At 42.2% G+C, this 21,864-nt stretch overlaps 1 protein-coding gene and 1 long non-coding RNA gene across 2 annotated transcripts; one reads left to right on the forward strand and one right to left on the reverse strand.

Annotated features, from left to right (window-relative positions):
* Positions 1-261: 261 nt before the first annotated feature.
* Positions 262-21,469, reverse strand: LOC116060871. Its single transcript, XR_004107598.1, has 4 exons — positions 21,397-21,469; positions 20,479-20,489; positions 18,815-18,818; positions 262-274 (listed from the first exon to the last, which is right to left on the reverse strand). It is a non-coding gene; the product is annotated as an uncharacterized LOC116060871 (long non-coding RNA).
* Positions 6,535-21,476, forward strand: LOC116060869 (trypsin I-P1-like). Its single transcript, XM_031314631.1, has 6 exons — positions 6,535-6,663; positions 11,205-11,225; positions 11,906-12,068; positions 12,838-13,109; positions 18,341-18,480; positions 20,896-21,476. Exons 1-6 carry the CDS (start codon positions 6,612-6,614, stop codon positions 21,139-21,141), a joined length of 894 nt encoding a protein of 297 aa, XP_031170491.1. The 5' UTR covers positions 6,535-6,611; the 3' UTR covers positions 21,142-21,476.
* Positions 21,477-21,864: the final 388 nt, after the last annotated feature.

The following is a 21,864-nucleotide window of genomic DNA, read 5'->3' on the forward strand; positions in this document are numbered from 1 at the left end:
GTCACAGTAGTAAAAACTGTTTTAATCATGACAAATGTTAGGCTTATATGTTTCATCTAGAAGTCTTCTATTACATATGTAAATATAGCTGCCTGTAATGTATGTTAATCTGTGTTTTAACAATCTAAGGTTGTATAGTGCCATTTCAGATACAGACAATGGTATATATATATATATATATATATATATATATATATATATATATATATATATATATATATATATATGTGTGTAGTTATTTACAGAAACATTCACATATTCTCTTGTTTTGGATCTCAAAATGTTAAAATATATCTCTAGCCTAACTGAAGGACTGTGAGGTAATTTAACAAAAAGGAAATGCAGCGGGATGTTAAATGTATAATGAAGATGAATGAATTAATATGGGCCTTGGGTTTCGGTTTGATTAGGCTAGAAGTCGGTCAACTGGTCGGTCAACTGGTCAACTGGTCGGTCAACTGGTTGGTCAACTGGTCAACTGGTCAACTGGTCGGTCAACTGGTCAACTGGTCAACTGGTCGGTCAACTGGTCGGTCAACTGGTCAACTGGTCAACTGGTCGGTCAACTGGTCAACTGGTCGGTCAACTAGCTTTGCAGAGTGATTCAAGAAGTTCACTTGCGTTTTTTGCCATTTTTACTTTAGGCTATAATGTGAACAAAAGCCACTGAAGTATCTCTAAACCTAAGGATTTAACCCTTTATTATTTATTAAATATGTATAAACCTAATTGGTTTATTCTGTAGTAATGTCATTCTTAATATAACCAGCAGAGGGAGACAGTTTCAAACCAACAAACAACTAAATAAGGGAATTAAAATAAGACTCAATGTAACCAACATAGGAGTAAAATCAGAGGGAGAAGGAAGGAAAGAAGGAAGGAAAGAAAGAAAGAAAGAAAGAAGGAAGGAAGGAAGGAAAGAAAGAAAGAAAGAAAGGAAGAAGCAGCCCCATCTATGAAAAGTGAGCTGTCAGCACCAGTGTTCAGTTGTCTTCAATACATTACAGTTATATCTTTCTACATGCTTTATAACCCTCCCACTGTTCTCCAGTTAACTACCTTTCTCTGACATCCATCGTAGCTGCAGCCGGGGATCGAACCGTTGACCTTCTGCTCCTGTAACTCAGCTAACTCTGGCAACAGCGTCCTCATGTGGCCGAACCACGCAGCTGCATTATTAACCAGAGCTCAAAGACAACATCAGGGCTTTCTACTTCAGTACTATTTGGATAATCCATTAATCCGTTTGAATCAAAACAGGTAAACTTCTGATGTCAGCTTGTTAAATATGAACATGTTCTAGTGTCTTCTCTCCTCTGGGACAGGAAACTGAAGATCTTTGAGTTTGAGGGACAAAACAAGACATTTGAGGACGTCATCTTGGACTTTTTGGGAAACTCTGATCCACATTTTTCACCATTTTAAAATAATGGTTAGTTGCAGCCTGTTTGAGGAGTAAAATGACAACAGTTTAGAGTAGCCAACAGATGAAGAGTTCGGTCCCAAATAATAACCCCACAAGCTGCCAGAAGTTCTTGATGTTATTGGATCAGTAAAACTGAAGAACTCAGAGTTTCCTCCACCTCTCAGCCCTTCAGTTAACTTACACACAACACGAGTCCAGAAACATGTTGGCATTTAGTAATTACATATTTACTTTAGGTGTTCATATCACAGCATCAACCTCCAATATTGTCTGGAACAGACAAACTGCTGGAAAATATGCAATGTATATATATATATATATATATATATATATATATATATATATATATATATATACACACATGTTTGATCTGTTCGTTGAGGAAGAGGAGGAAGACACAGCTCAAGAGTTTCAAGCTAAACCAAAATGTATTTATTTATTAGAAAAAACTAAAATCCTCCGTGGCGCCCAGCACCTGGATATTCTGACACACAGAGAGAGAGAAGAAGGGTTAAACATGTGTGGTTCATATAAATACTCAAAGACAGTTTAGAAGTGTGTCCCGTGGGTTTAGTCCTAACTAGCTGCAGGTCCTGAGTGGATTGATTCCAGCGGTCAAACAGCTTGGAGAGGTATGTTTCCCACTGCTGGAATCAGCTAATAAGGTATGCACCAACCGTAGGGTTGGGTACCGAGACCCGGTGCTAATACGGCACCGGTGCCTAACGACGGTATCTACCGGACTGACTAGCAATGTGGATTTCGGTGCCTAATTTCGCTGCCAATTAAATGCCTTCTGCACTTCTCTCTGATGCTCTGACACAAAAGTTAGAGGCAACAGAAGCATCGCTGCACGTGACACTCGTTAACACTACACTTGACAGCAGGTAACGTTAGCCTACCGTTAGCTAGCAGCAGCTAACGTTAGCCTACCGTTAGCTAGCAGCTGGAGTAAACACAGTTAAAATGCTGACAACTAAACGGTGTAGAGAGTGACTGTATTTCACTGGAGAGGATTCCAACAGCGGGACGTTCAGCAGTCTGCAGCTGTCGTCGGAAAAACAATACAGAGGATGCGTTCACTTGAAACTAGTAAGCCTTGTGGTGCATTCAAAGTTATTGTAAAATACCCTGTTCCCTATTTCTTTTAAGTATCTGTACAGGCACCGTTTAGGCACCAGCACTGTTTTAAAAGTATGGTTTTAGCACCGGTATCAGAAAAAAAAGAGCTGCACATGAGCAGAGCTAAGAGCTACAGTCTCCCTAATGGGTCCACAGCAGCACCATAGCGCCATCTACTGATATGGAAGCGTAATAGCTTCAATAAGTCTGTGTAAAGATTAGTTAGAATGGTTCAAATGTTAACAACAATTGGGGGGAGGTCTGTTTAAATAAAAACTAACCATGTAGTCTTTTCGACCTACTACATTTGCATGAGTGTTTTTCAGAACTCCCCCAAAAAATGATCCCATAGATCGTTTGTTCATTGTGCATTGTGCATCATTGTGACCTATATTTAGGTTTCTAGTGGCGGTGCCTGTCAATATTTTTAAACATGGGAATTTCTTCTAGGCTAAAATGAAGAATTTAATTTGAACTTGCTTTTTCTAAGGTCAAAGTTTGTCAAAATATAGTATCTAAGATGAATATATGTTTATTCCCATTGTATTGTGAACATTTGATGCTTGTTATCTATCAACATTGTTTTTTATTAATCACTCTGTGAGTTTATTGTCTTGTCCTGATGTTATGTGTTGAGGACCACAATGGAAATAAGTCCTGGACTTTATTGTGTTTTTATCCTTGATTGTATTTGATGTCTTTTTATTCATATGTAAGGCATTCTTGATACAATTAAATAAATCAAATCAAATCAAAAAACTCTTGACCTGTTTGTGGGCGTTTGCCCTTTAATGACTGATGTAATGAGTGTAGCTCCTTGGTTGAGATGGGTGTATCTTCAGGTAGCCGACGCCCCCTGTACGCACAATCACACCTGTTGATGATTCTTATCAGGGGCTTCATTGCCCATTCTCTCCAAGGACTCTGATGAAGATGTCACCTTACGTTAGTCACTGTGATGCACCTTAAAAAATAAAAAAAACTATAAATTAAGAAGACATCTGTGTTGCACCAGCAATCTTTTTACTCTACACTGACTTGTCCTGCCCTGGTTGCACCGGATTGTTGTGGTTTGCAGAAACACGGAGAATATATATATATATATATATATATATATATATATATACAGTGCCTGACAAAAGTCTTGTCGCTTATCTAAGTTGTAGGAACAACAAATAATGACTTGTAGTTGATCAATTGGAATCAGAAATGGCTTACATGAAAGGCAAAGGCTTCTGGATTATGCTTATTATACCAAAATAAAGTTTTGTATCATTCATTGAGTTTTATCATTGAATTAGGACAGAAAGGTCAGATTTGGCTTGGACAAAAGTCAAGTTATTATTTGTTGTTCCTACAACTTAGATAAGCGACAAGACTTTTGTCAGGCACTGTATATATATATATATATGTATGTGTATATATATATATGTATATACATATTTTTTTGTGGGGAGTAGGTAGCCGCTACAGAACTGGTTATCGGTATCAGCCGGTATCAGCGGCAGTTGATAGGTGTGTTCAGCCACCAATAGGTGACCGTGAGCCCGGTGGTGTTGCCATAGCTAGCTGTCAAAGATGCTCTTCTGCACATACGCGACTCACATTGTGTATTGACAGCACCCTCTAGTGGCCGTAGTAGTTCTGACGGGAGCAACGATGGAAGTAAGGTGAGGAAGTATAGGAGCGCCAAATGTCCTGGGTTGCGTCCTAAATCTCAAACTCTACTCTACATATTCTCCATAGCTGTGTTGGAAACTGTTCCGTCATCACTCACTATTCCCTATATAGTGTTTATTAAATAGTGAACTATATAGGGAACAACCAAAAGAGATTTCGGACGCTGAAAACACATCGTTGCGTCAGTAGATGCGCCTGTTATTTGTGTGATGGAGGCGGGCGTGCCCAGCATCATGAAAAAAATCCAAAACAAAATACTTTTAACAAACCGAGCCCTCAGGAGGAGAGTAGAAGGTTGTATATTATATATGTTACATGTTACATTTCCACTGTTTAGACACAAAAGCCCGCTCGGTTTTTCCTTTTCAGTTCCTGTGGGTCCTTCTGCTTCTTCTTCTCCTCCGGGGACAACACGACAGCGTTGCATTGTGGGATACAGGAGTTAAATTTAGGGTTACATCGTTGTCGGTACCCGATCTGTGCTGCCTGCACGATCCGTCATGCGCAAGATAATAATCCTGTTTTACGAGGATTTACGACACTGCATGATCTGTTCCATGCTTCCGGTCGTAGTTGTAGCGGTCTGCCGTTAGCCTCCACCTGGAAGCTAACGTTAGTTTAGCTAACAGCTAATTCAGTAATTCAGTAATAACAATAAGGACAAGTATTGATTGATTGTATTTTAAATGAGTACAAGTAGAACTGATGTAACAGCTGTTATATATATTTTAACGGTTATTTTCGGGTTTTTATTTTGAGGGTCTTTTAAAGTTATTACATGATGTCTCAGCTAGCGGTTAGCCGAATTAGCTGTTAGCTAAATTAACGTTAGCTTCCCGGTGGAGACTAACGGCAGACCGCTACAACTACGACCGGAAGCGTGGAACAGATCGTGCAGTGTTGTAAATCCTCGTACAACAGGATTATCATCTGCACATGCACGAACATCTTGCGCATGACGGATCGTGCAGGCAGCACAGATCGGGTACCGACGACCGTATGTACTCTCAGATTAGCTGTGCATTGTGGGTATTTTATAGTGGACTATATAGTGAAAGAAATTTACCGCACGGAATTCGAAAACCACTACAGAATGGCGAACACACTATTTAGGGAACGGTTACCATGATATTTATAAATAAACCTCATGGCTGGCAGCCTTATCTCGCCTCACATGGAAATATGAGGGTTGGTTTTGTTAGTCAAATTTATGATCCTCCTAACCCTTAACCCAGGCTCACAGCAGTTTGTTGAAGCAGTCATTGTAGTCTTTGAGCCACACCTTTCTGCTGTGCTGTTGCCACTTTAAATCTTTCTAACTCTGAGCTCTCTTCATGTCAGAGCAGATTCTGCAGGGTTAGGGTTAGGGTTAGCTAACTCTGAGAGTAGATTCTGCAGGGTTAGGGTTAGCTAACTCTGAGAGTAGATTCTGCAGGGGTTAGGGTTAGCTAACTCTGAGAGTAGATTCTGCAGGGTTAGGGTTAGCTAACTCTGAGAGTAGATTCTGCAGGGTTAGGGTTAGGGTTACCTAACTCTGAGAGCAGATTCTGCAGGGTTAGGGTTAGCTAACTCTGAGAGCAGATTCTGCAACATTATAGTGTCTCTAAAAAGAATTGAAGTTGGATTTTAACAGTGTTGAATCAAAATAGATTTAACATTTTGCCTTTAAGAAACAGAGCAGCAGGAAGCTGTAACGTCTGAGTAAAGTCAGATCATTGTTACAAAGCCTTGACCTTTGATCCAAAGTTGTAAAACAATAGAACTTTAAAGAATTTTACATCCTCCTCACACACGTGTGCACAGTAAAAAATAAAATTCTTCCTCTTTTTATTTAAGTTATTAGTAGTAAATTGTTGGTAAGTATTTTACATAACGTGATTATGAGTCATAATTGCTGCTTGGAAAAACAACCTATGGGAGCGTTTTTTTGGGGAAGGACGGTCTCCTCGGTTCAAGGCTGCCTTCGAATAAATAAAGTAATTGTTCCTTTCTTACGCAGCACTGTAACTTGCTGTTTTATTCTTTTAATTTTTATGTAAAGCACTTTGAATTGCCTTGTATGTCCTAGTCCTAGTGTGGACTAGACAGACCCTCCTCCACAGCTCTGTGGAGGAGAACTGGCAATGAGTGACTACTTAAGCAGCAAAGCAACGCTCAGGGGCCCAATAAAAGTCTGAGTCAGGCCCTGATGGCAGCAGGGTATGTTTCTACAGAAAACACAGGGCATGTGGGATACAGTATGTGAGGTGTTGCCCGATACATGACACGGCAGCAGCACAGAGCACCTGAGTTAGAGTCACGCCTTCTTCTTCCCGCCTGCATGGTCAGCTCCTGCAATGACTACAGGTTTACTGTGTCCTGAAATCATTCAAAGATTGACATCATGGAGGAGAAGCTGCTGGTTTGTGCTGTTGTTCTCCTGGTTTTAACTACAGGTCAGTGTCTCAGTCCTGGTAATGATCTGGATTTATAATGAAAGGAAATCTAAATAGATTGTTATAATAGAATAATATAATATATTTTATGCAATAATAGCAAATTCAGACACTTTATTTGAGTGTTCATGACCGTTGTCATTAAGTTTCATTCGGTAAATTATGACACTTTTAATGCAAAGTTAGCATTGTCCGAGATGTCTTTGTCATGAGAACTTGACATTAAACAAGACAACATAACGTGTCATAAATATGTCATAACAAGCCCAATTATCAAACTTTAATAAACTATTTAGCTTTATTTGTTAACATTACATTAAGAGGATGTTTTTTTTACATAGGCTGACATGAGAGTATTATAATTGTGTCATGAATATTTTTCCTTGACCTCAAGTAAAGGGAAACAATTTGAACCTGTCATGAAGTTTGATTTCATCATTAAATGCTTATATGACGGTGTCATGAATAATATCCTTGACCTCAAGTACAGTGGAACCATTTGAACTTGTTATTAAGATGTCTTAAAAGTTATAAGACCAGTTTGATGACCTATTAATGACAGTTTAATGTAATGTAAACACATAAAGCTAAACAGTTTATTAAAGTTTAATAATTGGGCCTGTCATGTCGTCTAGGTTAATGTCAAGTTGTCATGACAAAGACACTCCCCCAACCAGCACCGTCAGACACCTCCTACCAAGAGCCTGGGTCTGTCCCAGGTTTCTCCCTAAAAGGAGTTTTTCCTCACCACTGTCACACTAAATGCTTGCTTTTGGGGGAATTACTGGAATTGTTGGTTCTTTGTAAATTATCTATAAAGTGTCTTGAGATAACTCTTGTTATGATTTGATACTATAAATAAAATAGAATAGAATTGAATTGAATTGACATCTCAGACAATGATAACTTTGCATTGAAAGTGTCATAATTTACCAATTATGACAATCATCAGTCATGAACACTCAAAATGACTCCTTCATGTTCATGACAGTGACATGTTATAATAATGACAGTGACATGTTATAATGACAGTGACATGTTATAATAATGACAGTGTCATGTTATAATAATGACAGTGTCATGTTATAATGACAGTGACATGTTATAATAATGACAGTGTCATGTTATAATAATGACAGTGTCATGTTATAATAATGACAGTGTCATGTTATAATAATGACAGTGTCATGTTATAATAATGACAGTGTCATGTTATAATAATGACAGTGACATGTTATAATAATGACAGTGACATGTTATAATAATGACAGTGTCATGTTATAATAATGACAGTGTCATGTTATAATGACAGTGACATGTTATAATAATGACAGTGACATGTTATAATAATGACAGTGTCATGTTATAATAATGACAGTGTCATGTTATAATAATGACAGTGTCATGTTATAATAATGACAGTGTCATGTTATAATAATGACAGTGTCATGTTATAATAATGACAGTGACATGTTATAATAATGACAGTGACATGTTATAATAATGACAGTGTCATGTTATAATAATGACAGTGTCATGTTATAATAATGACAGTGTCATGTTATAATGACAGTGACATGTTATAATAATGACAGTGACATGTTATAATAATGACAGTGTCATGTTATAATGACAGTGACATGTTATAATAATGACAGTGTCATGTTATAATAATGACAGTGTCATGTTAAGATAATGACAGTGACATGTTATAATGACAGTGTCATGTTATAATAATGACAGTGACATGTTATAATAATGACAGTGACATGTTATAATAATGACAGTGTCATGTTATAATAATGACAGTGTCATGTTATAATAATGACAGTGACATGTTATAATGACAGTGACATGTTATAATGACAGTGACATGTTATAATAATGACAGTGTCATGTTATAATAATGACAGTGACATGTTATAATAATGACAGTGACATGTTATAATGACAGTGACATGTTATAATAATGACAGTGACATGTTATAATGACAGTGTCATGTTATAATAATGACAGTGTCATGTTATAATAATGACAGTGACATGTTATAATAATGACAGTGTCATGTTATAATAATGACAGTGACATGTTATAATGACAGTGACATGTTATAATGACAGTGACATGTTATAATAATGACAGTGACATGTTATAATGACAGTGTCATGTTATAATAATGACAGTGTCATGTTATAATAATGACAGTGACATGTTATAATGACAGTGACATGTTATAATGACAGTGACATGTTATGCCCAGTACTACCACAGTCTGCTGTGGTAGTACTGGTCAGCTTCCAGTATGAATGTGGTCAGATCAGACTGTGGTAGTACTGGGCAGCTTCCAGTATGAATGTGGTCAGATCAGACTGTGGTAGTACTGGGCAGCTTCCAGTATGAATGTGGTCAGATCAGACTGTGGTAGTACTGAGCAGCTTCCAGTATGAATGTGGTCAGATCAGACTGTGGTAGTACTGGGCAGCTTCCAGGTATGAATGTGGAACTGTGTGAATGTGACAGGTCGTCGTTGCAAATGAGAAGTTGGAAAAAAGAAACCCCCAAAAACTGGAAGTTCAATAACATTAAGTATATAGTGCCTCATCATGTTTATTTATCTTGATTGTTCTATTTTACCATTTAAATTTTCTGTTTGTCTGTAATTTAACTGTCATATTGGGAGAATATAAACTGTTTTGTTGTTAAAAACAATGTCAATAAAGATCTATTCTATTCTATGATCTGTAATCTGAACAGATTTAGTCTCTCTGACTTCTGAACGTAACTATCAGCCACACAACATGCGTTTTGTACAGAATAATAATAAATCAGACAAAAAGCAATTAAAATCCCTCAAATAGTGTATATAAACATCATCATGTTGAGTCGTTTCTCAACCAATCAGCTGATCAAGATTCACGATGCATACACCAAACAGTCCAGGCACATGGGAATTCTTGTGCAGGCTCTTTGAGTCAAGTAAAAAGAGCTAAGGGCAAAGAAAAGCACACCGAGTATCTTAATCAGCTGAACGCCAGACGTATCCCATCATGCCCCTGGGTTTTGCAGTCTGTGGAAAGCAACCACGCTACCTCGCTCTCAAAACCTGCGGCCGCCTTGATCTCGTGAGGTAATCGTCGCATAGGGTTGCCTAGGGTTGCCACCCGCCCCTTAAAATACGGAATCGTCCCATATTTCAAAATAAAATAGTGCATCCCGTTGCTGTAGAAGCCACAAGTCTGTATGAAATCAACGTTGTTTTAAGAAAAATATCTTTGGCGTCCTTTATTTTTCTGCATGAAAGGTGACAACCCTACGTGTGCATGATGTCCAAGCAAGTCAGGATCAAGTCGGACACGAATCTAACCGGCATGCTTTGGTCGGCGACAGAGACGGTTTAGAACCAAGACGCCCCAACTCGGAATAGTTTCCTGTATCTGTGTCACGTGGGCTCGGCCACGGCCACGGCCACGGCTCTTTAGGAGACTAGCAGCAGGTCTGAGTGTTTGATTCCAACGGGAGAAGTGAACGCGATCCTTTCGCCCCGTAGTCACCAAAGTAAATATTGGAGCCATACCTCAACAAGCCACATATCTCCAAGAACATTCTGACACTAAAATGGCATTTTTCAAACGGACACATCAGGAGAAAATTAACTTTGTCTGAGACGTGTTTCTGTCTCAGGACCGAACTCTCGCGAGATCTGGCAACACAGAGAAGCTAACGCCAGCTAACGTACGTGAACGCCCTAACAAAACTAATCTCTGTGATGCTAAATATGTCTTTTAGCTGTGTAAATATCTAACGTTAGCAAAAGAACATATTAATACATTATTTAAATATAACTTTTCACTCATCCACACGACGTTCACTATACATTCAAACGAGGCCACGCCCCTTTAGGAGACAGGAAGTGAGGACCGTTTCATACCATTAGCTCTGCTGGAAATGTGCTATCTGTAGAATAAAGGATCTTTGGCAGCGATCAATCCTGCACCGGCCTGGCTCATCTCGAACGAGCCTATTTACTCCGTTCAATATCTCTGTTGACGTTTCATTAAATGCTTATATCAAAGAGGTTGAAACCTGGAACCGAGCAGCTCCGAGATGAATCGTGACCATTAAACATTTGATTCAGCGCAAAAAACATTTTGAAAACGCCAAAAAAAAAAAAAAAAGGGCAAAGGAACAAGACTGTGTACAGAAACAATCATAAACTTCAGTGGGAGCAGTTAGCTAGCTGTTCGCAGGCTCGGTAAACATTTCCATGGTAACAGTGAGCTCCGCCAATCAGAGATGTCGCTGTTACGCCCAGGATTGTGGATAGTGTAGCACTTCTTTATGACACCATTGCTCTATTCATCTTTTCTGTCTGTTGTCTTTTGTTTGACCTCATACCACAAATACCAGGACACAATGCACACACTGTGGTTTCAAGTTTCTTAAAACAACTTCTTGGAAATGCAGCTTAGATTTGCTTCCGAGTAAAATACACAACTGAGTACAACAACTAAATGTATTGTGTTCTTTGTCTCTCCTACAGGAAGCAAGGCACAGTCAGATGGTGAGTCATGTTCTTAAACTCTGCAGAGATTACACACTGTTCACACTCAACAGTAACTATATTATGTAACTTTTTAATGTTTCTGAAACTGTGTAATGTTCCATCTGATGATCATAAATGACCTGTAACAGCAAATGAGACCAACAGTGAATAGAACCATAAAGTTTTTATTAATGCCTTTGCCCGGGTCCCATTTCCCCCACAAACCACAAAATGATTTAATGTGACGTTGGTGTTTTAAATGGTTAGTCCAGATTCACCAAAGTCTCACAATAACAAACTAACTAACTGATGGAGGCAGCGGTAGAGCAGCAACTCCCGATGTTCTGCCAGGTAAAATCACTGTTTTTGTCAAAGGAGTCTGGTGGCTTTGAAGAGAGCAGAGATAACGGCTTCAGTTCCCCATCCTAAAGGCGGCATACAACTACACTTTAACTTTAAAACATCCAAACTATCCTTTTAACATTGATATCCATCTGAACAGCTCAGTCACAGCAAGAAAGTGGAAACATTTATTATAATAAATAAATTTAATTATTTCCTAAACTGTCAAACTGACCTATGCCATGATTTGTCGGCATAACCCTACCTCGTTCAAACTATTCTCTAAAACCTCTGAATAAGACATCATTATTGGTCTCCCTCCTGCACACTAAGAGTTTCTGACTGTTTCCCTGCAGTTTGTGGCATTGCACCGCTCAACACCAGGATCGTAGGAGGCGTAAATGCTCCACCAGGGTCGTGGCCCTGGCAGGTCAGTCTACACAACAGCAACGGACATTTCTGTGGAGGCTCCCTGATCAACAGCCAGTGGGTCCTGTGTGCTGCTCACTGCTTCTCCAGGTGAGCTCTGATCCTGATACATGACCAGAATTTAAAGTACATTTAAAGAAAACATATATTTAAGATATCCGTATGTATGTATGTATGTATGTATGTATGTATGTATGTATGTATGTATGTATGTATGTATGTATGTATGTATGTATATATATATATATAGTGACGTCATGAGAGGCTACACCGCTCTCCGGGGGACAGCTCAAGCAGTGCGAGGACACGATGTTCAAACAAAATAAGGATTTTATTACAGTTCCGGGGAATTAACAAAAAAACAGCACTCCAACTTCACAGGTGGGACCCAGTTACTCGTCAAGGGTCAAAACTTCAAATAATGTCTCTTCTGGTTGTTAAATCATAATCTTCATTCCCTCAGGTAAAACAATCTTTTCAGCCTTACTTCAATCCGAGCTGTAAGTCCTTCCGACGTCTGGTAATGATTCTCCACCTTCCTATTCCTCTTCAGCGGGCACAGCTTGTAGTTGTCTCTCCAAAACTCACACACCCACACGAGTGTGTCTCTAGGCTTTAAAAAGCTCTTCTGCTTATCAGGATCTGATCAGTCTCAGCTGTGTGTGGGAATGTAGTGTCTTGAGTGGAGGAGTTCCCGACTGCACCAGCAGATGGAGCCATAGCTGCTTGTGATTGCAGCCACTTCACAGGAATGTAACGTCCCTCCAGGACACAGCCTCTCGTGACATCACAATATATATATAAATATCTATGCTTCCTCCACCTCTGTATGAATCATGTTGTCCTCTCTGTTTCTCAGCACCAGCACGTCAGGTTTAACCGTTTATCTCGGACGTGACAACCAACAACTCCTAAATCTTAACGAGGTGTCCCGGTCGCTGTCTCAGGTCATCGTACATCCAGGCTATGACCCTAACACACACAACAATGACATCGCCTTGTTGCGTCTGTCCTCTCCTGTTGCCTTCACCGACTACATCAGTCCGGTGTGTCTGGCGGCGGCCGGCAGCACGGTCCCGGCTGGGACGACCTGCTGGGTCACCGGATGGGGAACCATCCGAAGTGGTGGCAGTGAGTTTATTTTTTTATGTTTTACTAACAGTAAATGCTCATATGGATTCACTCAGTTTGTAGTTTGTTTGTTGTCCAGAACCACTGAAGAAAAAATGCAGAGGTATGGAAGAAGTACTCAGATCTTTAAAGTGTCCACTGTGGCATTTTTTGACCGCAGGGATCACCCTGCTTCCCAACATTGGACGCTTAAAGTTCTGTCCACTTGCAGTTATCAATTTCTCTTCAGTGACAACTGACAAGCAACGAAATCAGGCTCCACCCTTCTACAACCGGGATGGCTGCGTCTGATTGGGCGAACGCTTCACTCCTGGGCCGTCTGCTCCCGGATTTCAAAACAGACCAACATGGCGGCTCATTTAGAAACTTTCGCTTATTTACAGAAATAAGCTGAAGTTGCTGAATCTGTTTTCATTATCGATCGACAACGCTGAGACCAAACAATCCCAGAAGCCTGGCCGTTGTCTGACTGCCCATAACTTTCTCCAAATGAATGACTCCAAATCTGAAATAATACAGTTCAACCCTCCCAACACCATCCCCAGGCCCACTGTCCCTTAACACCAAGCCCATGGCGGAGTTAGCAAGCTAACGTTAGCCAACTAACACCGGCTGGTTGGCTTGCTTGTTCCGCCATGCTTTTATGCTGCATTGGTTACAGAGAATGAGCTGAATAGTGGGCTGGGTCTAATGTTAGCGGTCTGCTGACCCACTGCTGCTGGGTCTAACGTTAGCGGTCTGCTGACCCACTGCTGCTGGGTCTAATGTTAGCGGTCTGCTGACCCACTGCTGCTGGGTCTAATGTTAGCGGTCTGCTGACCCACTGCTGCTGGGTCTAACGTTAGTGGTCTGCTGACCCACTGCTGCTGGGTCTAATGTTAGCGGTCTGCTGACCCACTGCTGCTGGGTCTAATGTTAGCGGTCTGCTGACCCACTGCTGCTGGGTCTAACGTTAGTGGTCTGCTGACCCACTGCTGCTGGGTCTAACGTTAGCGGTCTGCTGACCCACTGCTGCTGGGTCTAACGTTAGCGGTCTGCTGACCCACTGCTGCTGGGTCTAATGTTAGCGGTCTGCTGACCCACTGCTGCTGGGTCTAACGTTAGTGGTCTGCTGACCCACTGCTGCTGGGTCTAATGTTAGCGGTCTGCTGACCCACTGCTGCTGGGTCTAATGTTAGCGGTCTGCTGACCCACTGCTGCTGGGTCTAACGTTAGCGATCCGCTGACCCACTGCTGCTGGGTCTAACCTTAGTGGTCTGACCCACTGCTGCTGGGTCTAACGTTAGTGGTCTGACCCACTGCTGCTGGGTCTAATGTTAGTGGTCGGCTGACCCACTGCTGCTGGGTCTAATGTTAGCGGTCTGCTGACCCACTGCTGCTGGGTCTAATGTTAGCGGTCTGCTGACCCACTGCTGCTGGGTCTAACGTTAGCGGTCTGCTGACCCACTGCTGCTGGGTCTAACGTTAGCGGTCTGCTGACCCACTGCTGCTGGGTCTAATGTTAGCGGTCTGCTGACCCACTGCTGCTGGGTCTAACGTTAGCGGTCTGCTGACCCACTGCTGCTGGGTCTAATGTTAGTGGTCTGCTGACCCACTGCTGCTGGGTCTAACGTTAGCGGTCTGCTGACCCACTGCTGCTGGGTCTAATGTTAGTGGTCTGCTGACCCACTGCTGCTGGGTCTAATGTTAGCGGTCTGCTGACCCACTGCTGCTGGGTCTAATGTTAGCGGTCTGACCCACTGCTGCTGGGTCTAACGTTAGCGATCCGCTGACCCACTGCTGCTGGGTCTAACCTTAGTGGTCTGACCCACTGCTGCTGGGTCTAACGTTAGTGGTCTGACCCACTGCTGCTGGGTCTAATGTTAGTGGTCGGCTGACCCACTGCTGTTGGTTGCTACCAATCAAATGACCACGGGAAACCGTTCAATGGTCTTTCTATCCATTTTATTTCTATGGTAGCAGGTCTCCCATTGGGCGAGATGCCGCAGTAAAACAATATGGAACAGTTTATGGAAATGTCAGTGTTTCCATCAATCATAAAGGTAATGTAAGCTACATGGAGAGACAAATGGGAGGGGATCTTTCAATAACAATCATCATCCTGAACAGTCTGTCCTCATCACTCCTGAAAATTATGACTGCGCCCCTTGTTATAGCCCAGCCTTGAACAAGTAGTCCATGCCCTCATATTCTCCCGTCTAGATTACTGCAACTCTCTTTTTACCGGCATCAACCACAGATCACTCTCTCGCCTCCAGCTGGTCCTGAGCTCAGCAGCCAGGCTTATTACCCGCAATTTCCACCAACTGCAGAACGTCTGCGTCCCTACTCCGTCCCTCCGATACCAGAGCTTCTATTGTTGCCGGACGCCGGAGAGCTCCGCAGCAATTCAGCACACGGCAGATAGTGGGGACAGGAAGTCGAGCACAGAAACAAAATAAAACATCCGGCTAATTTTCAAAATAAAATCCAGCGTGCTCACGGCGGGTCATATTTCCCTGCACTACACCTTGAAAAACCCTCTTTTAAATCACTTATTAAAACACACTTTGATTTTCACTGTCATTCTGACCCATCTTTCTTTTTTTACTATTACAATGTTGTGTAGTTATGGGTATGTGTGTTGATTTGTATGTCCTTTATTTCCACTGTTTTTAAAGGTGCTGTACAAACAAAGTTATTATTATTACAATGGTCACTTTTTTGTGAGTTTTTGAGAGGCAGAAAGTCGAGCTGGACTTCCATATTGTGCTTCTTTATACTTCAACTCCACTACATTTTGGAACCCAATATTATTCTGCAGAATTAATACTTTTACTTTTGGTACTTTAAGAATATTTTGATGCTAATACTTTTGTACTTTTACCTATTTTGAATGCAGGACTTTAACTTGTACCAAAGTATTTCTACACTGTGGTTTTAATACTTTTACTTGAGTAAAAGATCTGCGTACTTCTTCCACCGCTGCATTAAGTGGTTTTCAATGAACTGTTATCATAATGTATGATTAAACCAGGACACTTTCATTAACATCCTGATTGTGACTCAAAAAACAACTACAGTTTCGGCAGGAACCTGTGCTGTCTAAAAATAACTTTTTCAAACGTGTTGCTCCTCAGGCCACGCCACCACTCAGTGACAGGTGTTTTTTTTAAACCTGTCCTGCCCTGCAGCTTGGTATACAGTATGAGGAGCTGAATACCTAGTTGTGCCAACAGATGTTACTTTAACAAGAGAGTTTTAATATACTCCTTCGTCTGTTTTATTATTTGTTTAGTTATGTTATGATTTGTCACTGGGCCGGACAGGGGGACAGAAATGGGGAGGGGGGGCACAAACACCACACAAACAGACACCACAGAGAAGGGACCCTGCAAGAGAACGGGGAGGGGGACTTGGGACGGGAGAAAGACAAACAAACAAACAAACAAACAAACAACAACATAAAATGACAAAGAGACAGCCAGCCGAACAACAGCAATAAACAGCTGATATAAGAAAACTACTGAGGGAGGACCAGTCAAGCAAAATAACAACCTCCATTTGTTTGTGTGTGTGTCTATATGTGTATCTGTGTATATGTGTGTGCGTCGATGGGTGAGTGTATGTGTCTATGTGTGAGTGTGTGTGTCTATGTGTGTGTCTGTGTGGGTCAATGTGTGTGTGTGTGTGTGTGTGTCTATGTGTGTGTCTGTGTGTGTGTGTGTGTGTGTGTGTATAAGCCTGTCGCAGAATGTAGTTAGTTAGTTAGTGAGAGCAGGACACCACGACCACGATGCACCGACCCCAGCAGCAGCAGGCAGGAACCTCAGTAGCCAGACCACATGCCGTGGGACAGCCATGCCCCACCCCAAGGGAGGACAGCAGATAGCCGTCCCGGGAACCCCCCGCCGCCAGAGAGCGAGAACGCGGGAGAACCAGGGATAACAGTCCCCCAGCCCAGCCAGAAGCCACCACCCCCCCCGAGCAGAGCCAGCGGCCAGCGGCCCCCGAGCCCCGAGAGCCTGAGGCCGGTCAAGACCCCGAACGGAGCAGCCACCCCCAAGCCACAACAGGTGTTTTCTACCGCCTGTCAGGAAGAGTTTTTAATAAAATAGAAACTCCCACTGACTAAGGAAGCAGCTTAAAGAGAAGTCTAAATCATACAATGACTTGGTCACGGTTTAAACACGTGGTTAACGTTGTTAACGTAACTACTTAGTTAAGTTTAGAAAAAGATCCTGGTTTGGGTTTAAATCAGACATTACTTAACTTCCCTTCCGGTTACGCATGTGACGCAGAACGTGACGTTCATAAAGTTAATAAAAACTCCCTGTTTACTTTTATTTTCCAAAGGGACATGAACCACGGACAGATTCTAGGTGACCCTGCTCACCCTCTGCGCAATAGGTTCCAACTAAGCTATCGGGGCAATGGTAGGATTCTGCAAAGGAAAATTAGAACAGGTTTAGCAAGTCTTTTGTTCCTTCAGCAATTAGACTGTTGAATGAGACGGACAATACAAAAACATAGGATCTGATTGTATTTTGTTATTGTATGTGTGTGTGGTGTGTGTGAGAGTAGTGTGTGTGTAGTGTGTGGTGTGTGTGTGGGAAATAGTGGATTAAAATTCTGTTCACATTCTCAGGGATCATGTAGCCCACTGCACATCATAGTGAGTGTGTGTGTATGCTGAGGGTACCTGGATGTGCTCTGTGTGTGTACACACGTGTCTGTGGGAGTGTGTGTCAGAGTGAGGGTGTTTGAAAATGCTCTCCCTGTGTAAGTGTGTATGGGTAGGTGTGTGTATGGGTGTGTGTGTGTGTGTGTGTTAGGTGGATGGAAGGGGGGAATGACATATGGAATATTTATATTCATTTATATCAATATTTACATTTGTATCTGTTTTTATAAATGTTTTAAGTATGTGCACCTTGACCACCCGAATTTCCCTTTTTTAGGATAATAAAGTTTACCTTGACCTTGACCTTAGCCAAGTAGTTTTGTTGCCTAAACTTAACCAAACTGCTACCTTTTTCCCAACGTTATCGACGTGTTAGAAACTGCAACCATTACGTTCTCTGGTTTAGATATGAGGAAAAACACTCCTGTGGGTCGTATTAGAGGGGAGGAACAAACAACCGATATCGTCGTATGGTTTGGAGGACTCGTTGGTTTTTATAGCACAGAGGAAGATGCTAAATCACACTATGATACAACTCAAAATTAATATCTCTTTTCTTCATCTTCAGCTACTCTTCTGTTCCCTCAGACGCTGCAGGAGGTCAGCGTTCCCCTTGTGTCCATCACGCAGTGTAACGCTGCTTACGGAATAATCACAAGCAACATGATCTGTGCCGGTCTACCCGCGGGAGGGAAGGACTCCTGCCAGGTGAGTCTGTCTGCACAACTCTGCTCCAACACCTGATAACAAACACCTTTACAGCTGCACGGATTAAAAGAGAGTCAAGTTTTTACGTACAGTATTCCACATATTTATTACTGTTACCACATTGACTGCTACTGTAAAAGAGTGTGAAGATCCTCGTAGGGACGAGGTTGGTCGGAGGACTGTCAAGCCGGGGAGCGGAGTTCATGTTACGGAAGAAGTTAAGGAGAAAACACAGGACTTTCATCCAAGAAATTGGTATTTGTGTCCCGGGAGTGTTTTAATCCAAACCACCATCTTTTTTTCTAATGTTAACTAGTCGTTTTGGTGTCTAAACTTAACTGCCATTGTAGCATGACGGTCACATTTTGTTGGCTAAACTCTCTCCCTGCGAGGGAACGGACCGAGAACATCAATCCCCACTCTCTTTATAGGACACCCTGTCGGGAACTGTTGGAGCTGTGCATGAGACCTGTCTTTGGGGCCTTTGCACTCCGTGCAGCTGTCACAGCGGGGGCAGTAGTCTTCCATGTCCTGCTTATGCTGGCCCCAGTGAAATCCCTGACGGAGGCAGAGAAGCGTCTTTCTGACCCCGAAGTGGCCAGACCCAGGTGCCCCATGTACCGCCTGGAGCACCCTCTACCCCAGGCTCCTTGGCACCACCACCTGCCACTGTGTCTCACCCGCAGCTGGTTCTTTCCACCCCCTCGGTACCACCCCGTCACACAGACACAGTGTGTCAAACATTGACCAGAGTCCCTTTGTAGCTCGAGAACACATGCTGACCTCCTCCCATGTGTGTTGGCACTTCAATGTCACCCATGTTAGCACCGGCCTTATTTCAGCACCCCAACTCCGTGACCTCCATAGCTGTCAGTCCCTGGCCTGCTGACAGCCCCTCTGCTGCACATTTCACCTCTGTTAGCTGCTGCTCACCTCCGTGGTCTCCCTCTTCTCACAGTAGCAGGACAGTGCATCTGCATTTCTGTATTGTGCACCTGGTCCGCTCCTCGATCCAACGTGCCAGCTGGCCCTGCCACTACCCCATTTGGTTTCTTTTAGGGACATGGGTGCACTGTTGGACCAGGTGGCCAGGCTGGCTGCATCCCCAGCAAACCAGACGGCGTGATCTGGGGTACTGCTCGTCGTGCAGTGTGGCAGCTCGTACCAGCTGCGTTATTTCTTCCAATCAGGCAGGAGTTACTGTGTCCAACTTAGTCCCACTTACAGCTCTCTCCTTCTGTGAACTGTCCATTGCCATTGCCAAGGGTGCAGCACACAGCATCTCCCTCTCTAAAGCCAGCTCCAAAGCCTACAGGAGAGACTTCTGGTGAGCCAGCAGGGTCTGGAACCGCAGGTTGGTCGGCAGCAGTGTCTATAAAAAAGTGGTCCTGAGCTAATTCACTCTGGATGGCCGAGGGCATGTGAGCATAGGTGCGGTAGACCAGCCTCTCAATGTCATTGGCCAGATCCCTCAGCGGCTCCCCAGGTCATCGCTGTCTGCTGCACAGCTCAGAGCGGAGCAGGCTAGCCACCAAACATTGTCTAAACCTCCTCTTTAAAGCTCCCACCATGGCACCACAGTCACTCCTATCATCAGGGCTTAGCAGCGGCAGGTTCGAGGGAGACGTCACCAGTAAGGCACATTGCTAGTTGGATGTCTTTAACTTCTATGGTGTATTTGCCTGCCTGAGCCAACAGTTCAAACTGAGCCTGAAATGCCTCCCATTCAGTCTTGCCATCATACCTGGGAAGCCTCGTGGTGATGCCTTTATTCGTCTTTTAACTTCTGACACCAGTGTCTCGCCCTCAATTAGCAGTTAGTGAGACGTTTACTGCAGTTTTATTACTGACCTGAACACAGGCTACTGTGGGCCATAGCCAACGCCAAAATAAAGAAACAACTCTGTCAACTCTGAATATGACCCGTACTCTAAACTGAACTCCTTTCATTCTTGCAGAATAACAACAGCCCCCCCCCCCCAGCTGTCAGCCAACTACAGGTGTATAATCTCCTGCGTCTACATGCTTCACAGCATCTAGATCTAAACTGACAACATGTTTACTTCACTTCTTAGTGTTTTACTCAACATCACTAACCTGGCCCTGACTACTGCCTCTGAACAGTGACACTAAACATGTAACTTTAACATGAGAACATTAACATCAACAGTTAACACACTCCGTTACGTTACGAACTATTGTGCAGAACTCCGCACAATATCATACGAACCCGTTCATGTGAATGAATTGTGTGCAGTAAAAAGCACAATATCTCTCTGAGATGTAGTAGAGTGAAAGTATAAAGTAGCAGTACATGGAAATACTCAAGTAAAGTACCTCCAAAATGTACAATATTAAAGTAAATGTATAGTTGCAGTGTGCTGGTGTTCTAAGCATCCTGTCTGACCTGTTCAGGGGGACTCTGGCGGCCCGTTGGTGACTAAAAGCGGCTCTACGTGGGTCCAGGTCGGAGTGGTGAGTTTTGGAAAAGGCTGTGCTCTGCCCGGCTACCCAGGAGTCTACACCCGAGTGTCCCAGTACACCTCCTGGATCAACAACCAGATCAACGGGACAACATCTGGAACCGCTCATCTGGTTTCCCTCTCAGCTCCTCTGCTGCTGTCCTTCCCTATTCTCTTCTCTCTCTTTGTGCTTTCATAGGAACGTCTAATGGTGACAAACGCACCAGTACAGAGTCAGTCTTACGAGCCATTGAGATTCTCCGCAAAACAAGAAAAACAACCAAGACACTTCATGTGTCTGCTGATGATTTTCTCTATTAATTGATGAATTGTTTTGTCTTTAAAATGACAGAAAGTAGAGGAAAAAAAGTCCTAAGAAAGTCATTTATCATAAACTAAGCATCTCTTTTCTTTCTTCTGCTACAACTTGTTTGAAGTTTTGGCACAAAGACACGTTATAACCTCTGTATTACGGGAAGATGTCTTGTTGTGTTTTTGGTTGGGGCTGCAACTGACGATTATTTTCATTACCAATCAACCTGCACATTATTTTCTTAATCGATACATCGTTTCTTCTATAAAATGTTACAAAAAAATAGACAAAAAGAGATGTATTCATTAATTTATGAACATTTAAATCCAAGAAAAGCATAAAATCTTCACATTTAGAGAAGCTGAACCAGAGAATACTTGGGTGTTTTGCTTCTAAAATGACTTCAATTGCTAATCAAAATGTTAAATTGTTTAATCATTGCAGAAATAATCTGAAGTGGAAACTTAATTTATTAATAAAAGTTGAATTAAACACATATTGTGTAAAACCTATAATAATGTCAGAATTGAATGTTAAAATATAGATCTTTTTATTTTGAACATGCAGTTTGTGGTTGGGGAGTACTTGAATTACATTTATATTATATAT

The sequence above is a fragment of the Sander lucioperca genome, chromosome 21, assembly GCF_008315115.2.
Source record: "Sander lucioperca isolate FBNREF2018 chromosome 21, SLUC_FBN_1.2, whole genome shotgun sequence".
Taxonomy (NCBI): domain Eukaryota; kingdom Metazoa; phylum Chordata; class Actinopteri; order Perciformes; family Percidae; genus Sander; species Sander lucioperca.